The sequence below is a fragment of the Nyctereutes procyonoides genome, unplaced genomic scaffold (genome assembly GCF_905146905.1).
Source record: "Nyctereutes procyonoides isolate TBG_1078 unplaced genomic scaffold, NYPRO_anot_genome, whole genome shotgun sequence".
NCBI lineage: Eukaryota > Metazoa > Chordata > Mammalia > Carnivora > Canidae > Nyctereutes > Nyctereutes procyonoides.
In genome coordinates, this window is record NW_026575020.1 from 22,582,823 (window position 1) to 22,598,420 (window position 15,598).

The 15,598-nt window shown below is 49.2% G+C and overlaps 1 protein-coding gene across 1 annotated transcript in view; it reads right to left on the reverse strand.

Moving 5' to 3' along the window:
- Positions 1–786: 786 nt before the first annotated feature.
- RHBDL3 (rhomboid like 3) overlaps positions 787–15,598 on the reverse strand; it is a 44,958-nt gene continuing 30,146 nt past the window's right edge. The window contains exons 7-9 of the mRNA XM_055315202.1: positions 13,390–13,490; positions 4,525–4,585; positions 787–2,181 (exon numbers count right to left, since the gene is read on the reverse strand). Of these exons, the coding sequence (XP_055171177.1) occupies positions 1,910–2,181; positions 4,525–4,585; positions 13,390–13,490 (434 nt within the window). The 3' untranslated portion in view covers positions 787–1,909. The remainder of the gene's footprint in view (positions 2,182–4,524; positions 4,586–13,389; positions 13,491–15,598) is intronic.

Below are 15,598 nucleotides of genomic sequence, written 5' to 3' on the forward strand. Positions count from 1 at the left end.
TAGTACTGTGCTGGCATGAGTCCAGCATGACCTCAGGAGATGTGGGGACCAGGAAAATCTATTTAGCTTTGGGCAAAGACAGGGAAAGGCTCAGTGTAGTCTGGGGCTGAATGGAGAACTGCCCATTTACCTGTGATCACCAAGGACAGGAAGCCACAGTGCCAAGACCTCTCACTGCCTGGCCCAGTTGACTTCAGACAAAACCCCTGCCCTCGCCCCTGCACATCCAGTCCCTCTGCCTCCCAGGCTGGAGTTCTTCATCTTTCTGGGTGGTCAGGGGTTGGGAATTCCAAGAGCAGTATAAAGGGAATCACATAGTTTGTCAAAGGCCATCCTACCCCCACTTTCTCCTCAAGGCCTCGTCAGGCCCTGCTCGGGAGTCATTCCTTGAGCTTGGTTGTCCCACTCATACAACGGGGGTGGGGATGAGCTTGACAATAGCCAAGTTGCCTCCACGCTCTGAGCATCTGAGTCTATGGGCTGCCCTCACTTCTGACCCTCACCCAAATACCCAACAATCCTCCAGAAGCAGCTTTCCTCTAAACTAGAATTTCTTTTACTGCAGCATCCTGTTCCCCCGCTACTCAATGGACACACAGATTCCATATTCCTGCCCTAGCCTCTCTTATACCCCCTAAAGCCTTTCCCTTCTATGGATAACTGAACAGAAGCTCCTCGAGTGTGAGGGTCATTCCAGAGGGAAACAAGAACAGAACTTGGCAAAAGCCAATTGGGCAAAAGCCCAAGGTGTCTCTCTACCCCAACCCCCCCACCCCACACTGGTCAGTGGCTCTCAGAGAGATACCTGGAAAGGATGAAGAAGAGGAAAGAAGGGGCTGGGTTTGCTGAAAGCAAGATCCTCAGGAGCCATGCCCTCCCACCTCTCGGTGCCTTTGCCCCTCTCATGCAGAACCCTGCATACATTCCCACGCCCCCCACAGGCTTCCTCCGCAGCCTCTGACTCCACGCACAGTGTTTTTCCTTGCCTCACATTCCCTCACCTCACATTCTTTCCACGCCATCTCTTACCATCACACGGGCGTCCTCACCCACCACATAGACACACACACACACACACACACACACACACACACACACACACACATATCCCCATGACCAAAGGAAAGGCAGGGCAGGACACTGTAGGGCAGGGCAACGGAAGAGAAGGAAAGGCTCTGAGAATAAGGCAGGGCACGGGATGCTGGGCACCAATGTGAGATTCTGGGGGACAGGAAGGGAGAAGTCCAAAGTTGGTACTGGGCATTCCCTAGGCTGAGCTTAGGATGAAGTGTATTCCCTCCTCTGGGGTTTCTCTCGCTGGATACCCCCAGGGCAAGAGGGAGGCCTGGAGTTATAGCATCAGCCTCCTCTTCCCGCCTAGGCACTAGAGGCCATGCCCCAGTGCCCACCACCAGGAGGGCACCCTGGGCTCCCCTACACCATGTCCTCTGCCACGCTCTCTTCTACTCCAGATCTCCAAACCCAACAGCTGTAGAGCAAACATTTCCTGGCCTGTAACTGTACTTCTGGGCTGGACAAGGGCCTGCTTGCCATCTCAGGGTGAGGGTGAGGGAAGAGGCCGCTGCTCAATCTGTAACAAAGGAGGCATCGCCTGAACACACGGAATGAGCCCAGCCCAAGGGGAGGGCTGCTTTCACCACCCTCCAGGCCTTTGCCCTGGCCCGATGTGCTCAGAACAGTCTAGAAAAACAATGGTAATCACATCCAACTCATCCAGCAGGCGCCTTTCAGAAAAGAAGCTCCATTGTCCAAACCTGAATGCACATATCACAGGGGCCCAGCATCGCGTGCTGTCCTCCCTGCCTCATGGAGCTGGTGCTGAGAATGTCCACGCTCCTTTCTCCTGCTGCTTGTCCCTTCGCTCCCTGACCTCGGTCCCCCGGGTGCCTTAAGGAGGTGGTGGCAGCTTTAAGTCCAGCAGGGTGTAGGCGAAGATGTTCCAGAAGACAGCGAACAGCACAAACACTGTGTACATGGCCACAAAAATCCACCACAGCGACTGGTCCTGCAGCCTCTGCTCGTAGTTCCTCAAAACTACCACGCCCAGGGTGATGCCCACAGCCACACCGCCCAGGTGCGCCACAAAGCTCGGGTGAGGGCATGGGGGGTAGGCGGATGGGTGGAAGCGGAGCCACACGGCCCGCCCAAACTCCATACTCACTGCAAGAGGAGGAGGCAAAGAGAAGTCACAGAAGGATCACTAGGCAGGGGCTGGGGGGAGGCCTTGCACTCCAGCCATCCACCCGGCCATCTACTTACACATCCGTCCATGAATTCGTTCACTACCCATTAGGTCGAGCACGTTTGTTCTCTGCACTGGAGATATAGGAGTGAGGGACAGACAAACCCTGTTTTGGATCTGGCAATCGGCTAGCATCGATTACACATTCCCTCTCATGAGAGAATTCCAGTAAAAAGAAAAAATTCTATGGGGAGTAAAAAACAGGTAATTCTAAATCAATGCTGGGTATAAGGAAGGGGATTCTTTAGTTTGGGGAATCAGGTAAGATCTCCTTAAGAGATGCAAAATTTGAGCAGAGATGTGACTGTCAAGAAAAGGCCCTGAGAAGAGCATTCCAGGCAGAGTGGATAGCTTGTGCACAAACCCAAAGACCCTTGCGGCCCTGCGTTCATGAGTCCAGAAGACTTCATTTCCCCATCTGTAGAGTACCAGGCTGCACTGCTGGAACATTAATAACTTCAATAGCTGCTAGCACTTTACAGTTTCTAAAACTGTTTTCATGTCTTATTTCGAAACCCTTAGGAAACCCTCAGAACCAGTGCTTTTGCATTTGGAAAGAAGGGATGGGGGGGGGGAATGGGCAAAGAAAGAATGGGAATACCCAGCCCCAACAAAGCACTGGCATTCTCTCCTAACAGATGCTAAAATGCCCCCATCCCATTCTTTTTTTTTTTTTTAAGAATTTATTTATTTATTCATGAGAGACACACAGAGAGAAGAAGAAACACAGGCAGAGGGAGAAGCAGGCTCCCTGTGGGGAGCCCAATGTGGGACATGATTCTAGGAACCTGGGATCATGTCCTGAGCCGAAGGCAGACACTCAACCACTGAGCCACCCAGGTGTCCCCCCACCGCCTCATCCCATTCTCCAGTTCATTTTTCTTGCATGAATTTGCTGGGTTGGCCAATCCACTGGGATGTACTCTCTCAAAAGGACAGGTGCTGAGCAACAGTCATTTCACTGCCTACCACCAAAGAATACTGACAGTCGTTGTTATTCCCATTTTTCAGATGAGGAAGCCAAGGCACATTTGACGATGGATAGAAAGTCCTGCGCAGGGACTCCTGTACTTGTTCAGTTACCACTTAATTATCCAGCATGCCTCTCGCCACCTTCACCACCCAGAGATGCCTGCACCTCCATTCCCCTGGGGATTGTCGGGCCTCAGGCCCAGGCCCTGCACGTCCAAGAATGACCGATAGATGGCGGAAGAGGAGCAGCCGGGGACCAACACTGAATCCTTCCTTGAGCCCTCCCTGAGCCCCAGGGCGTCTTCCTGCCTTTGCTTAGCAAGCCCTGGGTACCTTAAAGGAGGTTTGAAAGACTTTGGTCTCCTGCTCCAAAACAGCATTTTTAGGTTTTATGATGTTTTGAGTTGGGTTTTTTGGAACATCAGGACTCAGCCTTCTCCTCCCTTCCTTGCACACAAACAGACTCAGAGTCTGAGCAGACAGGGAAGCTACGCTCACCCCACCCCCACTCCACGGTGCCCCACTGTCCCCCACTGCCCTGATTCAAAGAGTCTGTGGGCCTTAGGGCAAGGAATGTGGAAGTGGACAGAAGTGCAGTCCACATAGGTAGGCCCATCCTCCCGCCCATGTCTATTCTGACTCTTCTTCCCCACGTAGCAGGCAGTTCCAGGCAGACAGCCCAGGGTGCTCCTGCCCCAGGCTGCCTACAGTGTGGGCATTAGAAACAACAGAGGCTGGCTCTCAATTCTGCCCCCATCACCTCCAGCTGGATGGCTGTGGCCAGGGGCCATGAGCTCCAGGGGCTACCTGTAAATAAAGCCTTAGAAAAAATAGACTCTTTGGGGCACCTGGGTGGCTCAGCGATTGTCTGCATTCAGCTCAGGTCGTGATCCAGGGGTCCTGGGATCGAATCCCTCATCAGGCTCCCTGCAGGGAACCGGCTTCTCCCCCTGCCTGTGTCTCTGCTTCTCTCTCTCTGTGCCTCTCATGAGTAAATAGATAAAATCCTTAAAAAAAAAAAAATAGCCTCTTCACAGCCATGTTCTGAGGGCTGAATGAGAGACCATGTGTCCCCTCTTCTCTCTGCCTCCATCACTTCCGTTCAGATTCTTACCTCTTTCCGCCTCAGAATGAGCCTCTCATAACACCCATACTTTGTCACACACTATTGACAGGTTTCCCTTTTTATTTTGACCATAAATGCCTCAAGGGCAGGGATTTGCCATCTTTCTACCCTCCAGGCCTGATGCAAGGCTCTACTCCACCCAGTTTGCCCTGTCAGTACTTACTACAGATCAAGGCCACAGCCATTCGCAGCAGCTTGAATTGACACTTCATGCCTGACCAGTTCTAGGGAAAAAGGAGAAAGTTTCATTAGTTCCAGATCTGACCACTCCTCTACAGATGTACCTCACTTAAGAAAATCTAACTTTAAAAAAAGTTATCTCAGGGGTGCCTGGTGGCTCACTTAGTTAAGGCATCTGACTCTTGGATTTTTTTTTTTAATTTATGATAATCACACACACACAGAGAGAGAGAGGCAGAGACACAGGCAGAGGGAGAAGCAGGCTCCATGCACCGGCAGCCCGACGTGGGACTCAATCCTGGGTCTCCAGGATCGCGCCCTGAGCCAAAGGCAGGCGCTAAACCGCTGCGCCACCCAGGGATCCCTGACTCTTGGCTTTAGAGCTCAGTTCATATTCATAATCTCAATGGTCTTGAGTTCAAGGCCCTAGTCCAGGCTCAGGGCTCAGTGGGGGTCTACTTAAAGATTCTCTCCCTTGGCCCCTCTCCAACTTGCACTTGTGCTCTTTCTCTTGTGCTCTCAAATAAATAAATAAATAAATAAATAAATAAATAAATAAATCTTTTTTTTTTAATTTTTATTTATTTATGATAGTGAGAGAGAGAGAGAGAGAGAGAGAGAGAGGCAGAGACACAGGCAGAGGGAGAAGCAGGCTCCATGCACCGGGAGCCCGACGTGGGATTCGATCCCGGGTCTCCAGGATCGCGCCCTGAGCCAAAGGCAGGCGCCAAACTGCTGCGCCACCCAGGGATCCCATAAATAAATCTTTTAAAAAATAATCATCTCCATTAAGTCTTGAATGAGGCAGCTGTGGTTTGGTTGTAGATCACACTAGCATGAGATTTCAGGCAATGGTAAATTTATTACTGTCATAAAAGCACTTGAGCTGTACTATAGGAGAAAGAGAATACAGATCTAGGGGGATGAGGTCCCTGTCCTCTCTACATGGGCAGATAACACCTGAGAGCTGTATCAACTGCTGGGGTCCCACGGTTGCAGAAGGGATGCAGGACAGCAAGCTAAGCAAAGTCAAAGCAGAATGGTCAGGATGATAAAAGAAACCAAAATTCCACATATGAGAAATGGATGGAGAGAAGAGCCTGGGGTCAAGTTCACTGTTGTCAAGTATCAAATGAGTCACTGTAAGGACAGGCATATTCAGTATAACCTGTAAGCGGAAGACTCAATGGATGAAAACTTCAGGGATTTTTTTTAAAGCTCCGGACGTTTCTATTTCTAATAAGTAGAGCTGTCCGAACATGAAATGTGCCATCATGGGGGATCGCGAGTCTTCCATCACTGAGAGGTTCAAACAGGGGCTTGACATCACTTGGAGGGGATGCTCTACAGAATCAGGCGTTGGAAAAGAGGGGGGAGCCAGATGGCCTTCAAACAAATCCCTTTTTCCCCTGAGAATCTCAGAACACTCTGAACCTCCACAGCAGATAAACAGAGTATAATTATTCACCTTACAAAAGGATTTTTCACTTTACAAAAGACTTCGCCACAGGGTTCCTTTGAGGGGCTCTCCTGCAGCACATTCAAAGCACCATTCCATTTATCCAGATGCACGCACGCACAGAAACGAGTCTGGAATCTGCCTGGAACACATCAGCCCTAGGGAAGGAGGCCACTGCGTACAGCCAGGGGCTCCTGTCCCCTCCCACCCAACCCACTCGGTCTTTGCTGCCTGGCCCAGGCCCAGCTGAGGGCGGCACATCTCGTACCTCTTTGATGTTGAGAGAACACATGTGTTAAATGTTACCGGGGCCCTGAGCCCTGGCACATACAGTAACATTTATGGAAGCTTCAGTGGATCAAGCAAGAGAAGACACAGGGCAACTGCCAAAAAGTTGGTGAAATCTTGCAGAAGACATTCAGCATCCTGCCCGTAGCCTCCTATTCCCCCCTTACTCGTCACTGACCGGCAAGCCCTCTTCATCAAAGGTGAGGTGAGCAACACACAGCCCCTCTGCAGGTGGGAACATCTCAGCTTTGCTTGCTGATGTGTTCTCTGCTAAGAAGCAGATGACAGGCAATGTTTGTCACCTGCTGGTGGCTGTCCACAGCGAAGGCCCGCTGGAAGACAGGGAACAAAACAGGAATTGGTGCTTTCCACTGGACCTGGTAACCCAGTCTAACCCAGCTTGGCCAGCTGATGGTGGGCAGCCCCCCTGCTTCTCTGGAATGAAACCCTAGGATGGGCAGGTACTTGGGAGGCACCTGACAGACCATCTCCTCTCAAAGGGAGACACCTACTGCCAATCGGCTGACAAAATGGCCCTCCCACCTTTGTGACACTCCTGAGGCAGCCCTGGGAAGGGGCTCCAACCACTAAAAAGTTCTTCCTGCTCTTGTCCAACCAGGCTTTGTCTTCTTGCGATGTCCACGCATGGATCCTATTTCTCCCCTATTAGGGGAGTGACACCCATGTCCATAGCAGCATTATTCACAACCACCAAAAAAAGTAGAAGCAAATCAGTGTCCATAGATGGATGAATGGAGATAAAGGGAATGTTAAAAGGAAGGAAATTCTGACATAATGAATGAACCTTGAAGACATTATGCTAAGTGAAATAAGCCAGTCTCTAAAGGACAAATATTGTCTGTATGAGTCCACTTCTATGAGCCACCTAGAGTGGTGGAACCCATAGAGACAGCAAATACAATGGTGCTTGCCAGAGGCTAGGAGAGGCAGTTGTTTAATAGATAAATAGTTTCACTTCTGCAGGATGAGGAGTTCTAGATATAGATGGTAGTGATGATTGCCCAACATTGAGAATATACTTGACAAGGGACGCCTGGGTGGCTCAGCGGTTGGGAGTCTGCCTTCAGCTCAGGGCATGATCCTGGGGTCCTGGGATTGAGTCCCACATCCAGCTCCCTGCAGGGAGCCTGCTTCTCCCTCCGCCCGTGTCTGTGTCTCTCTCTGTGTGTCTCTCATGAATAAACAAATAAAATCTTTTAAAAAAAAGAGAGAGAGAGAGAGTATACTTGACACTAAACTGCATAATAAAAATGGTAAATTTTATGCTATGTATATTTCACTCCCCCCAAAAAAGTGATACAGAACACTTCCAATATTCCTTTTCCTCAAAAAAGCCCTCTGAATGAGTAGCTTACTTAAAAAGACAGCATCTCTTTCACTGTGTTCTGAGTGATAATATCAGGCCAAGTCAGTCTAGAATATATTGGCCGCGCTGTCCTTCAGCTGAGCTCCATGTTCCCTTTAGGCCCTATCTGGGGCCTGTCTTCAAAAGCACCATCCATAGTTTTGGTCTGGCAAGGCCACTGGTGAGGTGGCTGAGAACTCCTTTCTGGCTAGTGTCTTCATTTGTAAATCTGGGGTAACAGGAGTGCCTATCTCAATTACCTACCTTGCTGGATTGTGAAGGGAAAATGAATTCAAATGCATAAAGCGCTAAGAACATTGCCTGGCATGTGGTAACCATCTAGGAAATGTTTGATATTATCAGTCAGGCCTGAGACAAAGGCAGTGGGTTTGGCCTGCACAGCATCTTTAAAACTCCTGAATGACCTTGAACTACTAGCTGGGCAGTCTCTCCAGGCCAGCTCCCTTAATAATCTAATCGCTGCCTGGGCCCTGAAGGCACTGGAGTTGACCAGGTAGATCCAGTCACATCTCCACCCTAAACTTTAGGGAAGAAGAAACTGAGAGTCCACAAGGGGGGCTGGCTCAAGGTCATAGTAAATTAACGTTGAGATCAATAGGGCCCTCAGGTCTAGGGGTCTGTCTCTTCCTGCTGGCGGCTCCAAGTGCCCCCAAAGCTAAGTGAACGTGGTCAATGCCTCCCAGTAGCTGAAGGGTTAAACTACAGTCACCCCATCCCACACCAGCTGCTTCATTTTCCCCGACCCATTATTCCCTCCAATAAAATGAACCGCAGTGAAACAACAGGAGAAATGAAAAAAGAATCTCCCCACAGCTAGCACTGCTGCTATAAATGTGGAAGCGCCTGTGGCCCCAGGGAACACACATCTTTTGCAGCATCTCCGAGGGGTGAGAAAGAACCCACCCTCAGCAAACAAGGCAGTGACCGGTCCCCTCAGCAGTTTGGCAGCTTGTTCACCCAACCATTAAGAGCTCAAAGCTGAAATCCAGGCTGGAGCTCGATGGCTTTATGTATCCTGGTCAAAACGACTTCAAGAAAACCCAGCACAAGGGAAGGAAAAGCATGACACAGATAAATTAGGGAGCCATTATTTGTCCTACGAAAGGACTTTTATTAATAAAATGAGCCTTACAACAAAGAGACCTCGGGTGTCTTCTAGATAACAATCTTTCTTTGTGCTTTGACAATATGGTCCTGTTGCAAAAACTGAGATCTCAAACACTTTAGGGAAATATCTATTGTATGGAGCAAAGTGTAAGTAAATATTTTGTATATTTAATAATGGAACTCTGGCCTGTGGGCCCCAGCAAAAAGCAATTAATAAATTATTCAATTATGTATATCTTAATACTTCTAGCATTTATTTTATTTTTTTTAAATATTTTATTTATTCATTCATGAGAGACAGAGAGAGAGAGGCAGAGGGAGAGGCAGGTTCCACACAGGGAGACCGATGTGGGACTCGATCCTGGGACTCCAGGATCACACCCTAAGCCGAAGGCAGGTGCTAAACCACTGAGCCACCCAGGGATCCCCATACTTCTAGCATTTAAACTAACAAGTCTTGATTGCAGGTCTTCTATGCCATCAGTTTTTTTGTTGCAAATTTTTTTTAAAGATTTTATTTATTTATTCATGAGAGACACAGAGAGGCAGAGACACAGGCAGAGGGAGAAGCAGGTTCCATGCAGGGAGCCCGACGTGGGTCTCGATCCCGGGACTGCGGGATCACGCCGAGTCGAAGGCAAATGCTCAACCACTGAGCCACTCAGGCGTCCCTGTTGCAATATTTTCTGAATTTAATCCCTTGATGTAAACTGCAAGTTTTTTGGAACTCAGTTTGATTTTTTATTTTTGCCTTTTTTTCTTAAGATTTTAGTTTTAAGTAATCTCTACACAACGTGGGCCTTGAACTCACAAACCAGAGATCAGGGGTAGCATGTTCCACCAACCAAGCCAGCCAGCCAGGCACCCATGGAACTGAGTGTTTTTGTGAAAAATAAGACATGTTTTCATTTCAGGCAGAATCTTTCACTTAAACAGACAACCTGAAAACAGAAGTGTTCAACGCTTTTCTATTTTGTATCCAAAGTAAAAAGAACATATTTCCTAATTATTCTCTGTAGATAACAGACAAAATGGGTATAAATAAAAAAAAATTACATGTATTCAAGGATACAAACACACACATATACACGCACACTCATGTGCACACACATAAACAGACATACACACATGGAATTTCACAGCTGTGTGGTGATTTGCCACATGGAAAGCATTTTCCCATCCATCCTTTTTTTTTTTTAATATTTTATTTGTTTATTCACGAGGGACAGAGAGAGAGAGAGAGGCTGAGACACAGGCAGAGGGAGAAGCAGGCCCCTCGCAGGGAACCTGATGTAGGACTCCATCCTGGGACTCCAGGATCACGCCCTGGGCCAAAGGCAGATGCTCAACCGCTGAGCCACCCAGGAGTCCCTCCATCCATCCTTTTCATGTCTTTCTCACAAGTACCTTGTGAAGAACGGGTTACAGATGATGGAGCAGAGAAGTGAGAAGTAAAGGAGCTCATGGCTCTTAAGATGGTGACACCAGGACTCAAATCCACATTTTCTGACTGTTATGGTTCTTTCTTCTGTCTGTTCTGAGAAGGCGCTTTATTGTGCGCATGTGTGCACACATGCACACATGCACACACATAGACCCAATCTTCATTTGGGAATTTAAAATACTAGTATATATATAAAAAAAAATACTAGTATATCTGGGGGCACCTGGGTGGCTCAGTCAGCTAAGCGTCTGCCTTCGGCTCAGGTCAAGATCCCAGGGTCCTGGGATCAAACCCCACATCCAGCTCTCTGCTCAGCGGGGAGTCTGCTTCTCCCTCTGCTCATGCTATCTTTCTCTCTCTCTGTCTCAAATGAATAAATAAAAATTAAAAAAAAATAAAATACTAGCATATCTATTAGATGGAACCACATGAAACTGCCAATTGAATGCTTCTGGCCCATAGAAATGTCCATCTTATAGCAATGGTCCTAACTCGACTCTGAAGTGCTGGGCACTAAGCTAATTTGGGTAAAGGTGGCCTCTTGTTGAAAGGAAATCAACTTTTCTGATAAGAAAATGAGGTGGTTTTCTTTCCACCATCAAATAAGCACCACACAACTTCTAGGGAAAGGCAACCCTATGTCATGCTCTGGAGACTATAAAGTTCCCAGTTGGCCAGGGAAAGCTGTGTTCTTCTAGAAGGACAATGGGCTCTTGGACAGGACTGCTCATCTCCACCACCACCGGTCATGGGCTACTTGCCAGAAAGAAGTGCGAACTGGAACAAGACTGCTTTCATACCTCCCTCCTCAACTGCCATGCCCCACCCTGTCATTCTGGGGGTGCTCTGTCCTCACCATGGGAACTTCTGGGGCCTCGGGGCCATTGCCCATGCTGTGGGGAAGGGGGTGGGAACAGGGCATCTCTATGAACTCCAGTTTGTTTCTTCTTACCCTGTTCGTCCCTTCATCCCCTCACACACATACACATCTTGAGGGGGAAGGAGGGTTTGTTAGCATTTCCCAGTCCCCTACAGAAAGGAACTGGGGCAGGGGGAGGGGGAGCAGCGGAGGTGGAATTCAGAGAAAAAGCTGTGTCTGGGGAAAGCTGTGGCACTGATACAGAATGACCCATTTAAAAGGGCTACATGAGGCAGCGCTGCGCTGCAGACAGGCTGTGTGTGTGTGTGTGTGTACGCACGTGTGTAAGCACATGTGCTCAAACACTCGCACATCCACACAAAGCCTTTCCTCACCTGCTGGGTCTCTCCAAGTGCTCATGTGAAATTGCCAAAACTCAGACAAGTAGCAAGTGTTGATAGTGTCTGTCTGTCCATCCCCCTCTCCCGTCTCCCTACCCCACACCCACCTTCCTTTCTTTCCCTCTGTCCCTCTCCTGTACGCTCACTTATACTCTCTTTTCTCTCTCTCTCTCTCTCTCTCTCTCTCTCTCTCTCTCTCTCTCAATGCACAAAGGGGACTTGAGTGAAAAGGAAAAGGATGGTGTGTTGAGCAGGCAGGTGACGGTGGCAATAATAAAGAAGAAATGGGAGAATTTAGGAACTCCAGACTGTTGTAACAGAGCATTCACACATCTGCCATGTGGGTGAAGACAGTGAGGGAGGAGGAAGGTGAGAACAGGAGGACTGGGTGGGGAGCTACGCCTTTTCTAGAAAGACACACTTCATTCATTCCCTCCTTCCTTCATTCAAAATTTAGTCGGCAGGTGGGGGGGGGGCGGCACCGGGCTGGCTCAGTCAGCAGAGCTGTGACATGATCTCAAGGTTGGGAGTTCGAACCTCAGGTTGGGAGTAAAGATTCCTTAAAATAAAAAAATGTAGTCGGCACCACCTACCATTTGTCCAGTCCTCTGTCGGGTACTGGGGATGAGTCAGACCTGGACCCTGCCTAGAGGGCCCCTCCTTCTAACTGCCTCTAAAACAAGGACTTTGGCCTCTTCTGAGACTATCAAACTAATGACAATTTCTTGCCTTGGAGACTCTGTCTCCATTCTGAGTCCACCCTGGCCTCTTCTGGGAGGAGTAGGGAGTTAACGTTTATGTTGAATGGTTATCTTCACTTTATCTCATTTATCACATATCATCCTGTTTCACAGATGTAGAAACTGAGGCACACACAAAAAAAGAAACTGAGGCACAGCATAGTTAAGTAACTTGCCCAAGATCCTCCTTTAGGAAGTACGTAGCTAGGACTCAGATCTTGGCTGACTGGCTCCAAAGTCTATGCTCTTAACCATTACCCTAGAATGTCTTTCAGGAAAAGGCAAAGAGCACGGGAAAGGAACAGCAGTGTCTTGCCACTATGAAAGGTTGGTGTAAGGGAATGACACTTGAATCATTGTCAGGAACTATGGGTTCAAGTCCCAATTTTGCCACTGGTGATCAAGGATTGTAAATTTTTTTAAAGGTTTTTTTAAGCAGGCTCCACGCCCAGCATGGAATCCAATGTGGAACTTGAATTCATGACCTCAAGATCAAGACTTGAGCTGAAATCAAGTGTTGGATGTTTAGGGGCATCAGGGTGGCTCAGTTGGTTAAGCATCTGCCTTCAGCTCAGGTCATGATCTCAGGGTCCTGGGATTCAGCCCCGGGAATGAGCCCCACATCGTCAAGCTCCCTACTCAGTGGGAGTCTGCTTCTCCCTCCCCTTCTCCCTCTGCCCCTTGCCCCCACTTGTGCTCTCTCGCTCAAATTAATAAATAAAATCTTTACAAAAAAAAAAAGAGAGAGAGAGAGAGAGTTGGATGCTTAACCAACTAAGCCATCCAGGTATCCCTGTCTCCTTGTTTTTTTTTTAAGTAAGCTCTAGGCCCAAAGTGGGGCTTGAACTCATGTCACCAAGATCAAGAGTTGCATACTCTGCTGAATGAGCCAGCCAAGAGCCTCTATTGTAACATTTTTTTAAAGTCTAGTGGGAAAGGGGTAGAATTAGGGAAATGGGTAATTTCATAGCCAAGAAGAAAAAAAAAACATAAATTATATATGGAAGGGCCCCATCTGAAATAAGCCTGCAGAAAGCAGAGAGCATCTGCAAACTCTAATATTAGCCAGGTCTGCCTGGCATTTCTGTGCCTGAGCTGGGGAGTAGATGACTGATGCACAGAGGGGACGCCAAGATAGGCATGCTGGGACAGGAGGTGCTCACCATCACGATGTTGGCCAGATGAGCAGAGACAAGCGCATACACCCCTCCAGAGGAGCCCACGACCGGTGCAGTCATGTCAGCCACAGACACCGCCAGGGACCCTGGTACAGAGAGATATGCGGAATTCAAGGATGCTGGAGCTTCCTCCCTGCCCCTGCCCTAGGCCCTTGAACCTAGGCTCCATCTCCTCTTCCCTGCATCCCATGTCACCCTGGAGCCCCCTAGAAGCCTTAACTGATGGCTGGAAGAGCCATTGATTGAAACTTCTCCTTTTATAGAAGACTCAGTGGAGGGGAGGGATAACATGGTGCCACCTCAGGGTTCTGGGCAATGCGCAATACTATCAGAGCAGCTGTGACGTATAGGTACCGTGCATCAGACAACGGCCACATGCTTTACGTACTCTGTCCCATTTAGCTCTTTGAGGAAGACAACAGTGGCCACGCTGCAGAGGTGAGGAGACTGAGCCCAGAGTCACTCAGTAGGAAGAGCAGGAACCAGGATGTAAATCCAGCTTTGTGGACACGAGGCCTGTGCTTTTGGCCTCAACAGAAGCCACTCCCCAAATGGGTACAGAGATCAACCTCCATCCTCCATCATCATTCTTGCTGCTCAACTGCGGCATCTAGAAACCTGCTTGGCACCACCTCCAACCTCCCTTTAGCCAAATGAAATCACAACAGGCCAAAAGGATCTCCAGAGTGGGGGTTTCTCTGGAGGAAAAATGTCCTTGAAAAGTCCCAGGGAAGAGAGGGAGAGAGATGATGTCATATCCTCTGGGGGAAAGGAAGGGTGTAGACTCTTGGTCTGGGGGATGACAAACTTTTGTGCTGCGAGGGAGGCTGAGCAGAGAGGAGGGAAATGTATTGTTCTGGTCTCATTTAAGTATGATCAATGCTTTCGCTTCCACGGAAGGACATGGGAGACTAAAAATAACTGGGAGGTAGAGCCTAGGGCCCAGAGGCTGAGAGGTGGCTGGCCCGGGTGAGTGTGCAGAAACCACCCCTGGAAAATGCCTGCAGGCTCAGGAGCCAATTAGCTGCTGCCTGGGTGGAGAAGGAGGGTCCGGCAGATGGCCAAACTCTGCAGGTTCTATGGAGGTGGAGGGTCTGCTACATAAGGGGAGGCAGGGCCCAGCCCAAGAGCCAGAGCACCTGACACCCCTGAGCCTGGAGAACCCCCATAACGGCATCCCCCTTCTCTCCCCTACCTGCGCCCTCCGACTTCTCTCAAGGCTCCTTGGCTCACTGAGATCCTTCAAGTAAGAGATCCCAACAGCAAATTCTGGGTCTCAGGGGGGATGTGATCTCCCAGGAAAAGGCACTGTTGGGAACTGAGAACTCCCACATCCTTCTCCCCTCCCAGGGTAACTATAAATCTTTCTTCTCTCCTTTCATGCCTTCCCTCTGGCTTTAATTAGGTATTGATCTATTGTCAGATAACTTTCTTTTTTTACTGCCTAGCCAAGGGGTCAGCTGTATATAACAGAAAAAAAAAAAAAAATCCCAGGGTGGCAAACCGGCAGGCAGTGGGATCTGCATGACAAAGGATTCCCACGCTCTCCTGGCAGCCAGTGAGGAAGGCTGCATTGCAGGGCTGCAGAGGGCTGGCTGCCCAAATGGCTCATTAATTACCGCATGGACAGAGGAAGCCCCAGCCTCCCTGGACTGGCCTCCTTCCTCTCACAGGTCCCTACACACCCACCCAGCTTCTGCTCCCTCGGCCTCCCCAGTGTGGTGAGATCCACCAGTGGCAGAGAGACAGCAGGGAAGCCTGTGCAGTCCAGCTGCCCCACACTGACCTTTCTCTCACCCTACCCATGAATAAGTCCTGACCCCAGAATCAGGGGTCAGTTTGGGATTGAGGCAAGAGTCTGGAATGGGGGTGGGACTGGCTAGTCGTGTGACCTTGGGCAAAGCCCCTGAATTCTTTCGGCTTCAGCTTTCACATCTGTCAAATAAAGAGGTCTAAGGCTTTCCAACTTCTGAGCAGCTGAGCAGTGAAACCCTCTTTTCAAAGGAAACTTTACCCACACCCCTACCCTATGGAGCAGAACACAGAGAGCCTATGGCTGAATGGGGGTGGGGTCTGGGGAGTCAAATATGCCACCCACTGGGGGCACCTCAAGAGTTCCTTTCAGATCAGAGATTCAACAACCTGAGCCTTGGCCTGAGATCCAGGATCTGAGGTTTGGATCCCGGTTCTAGAA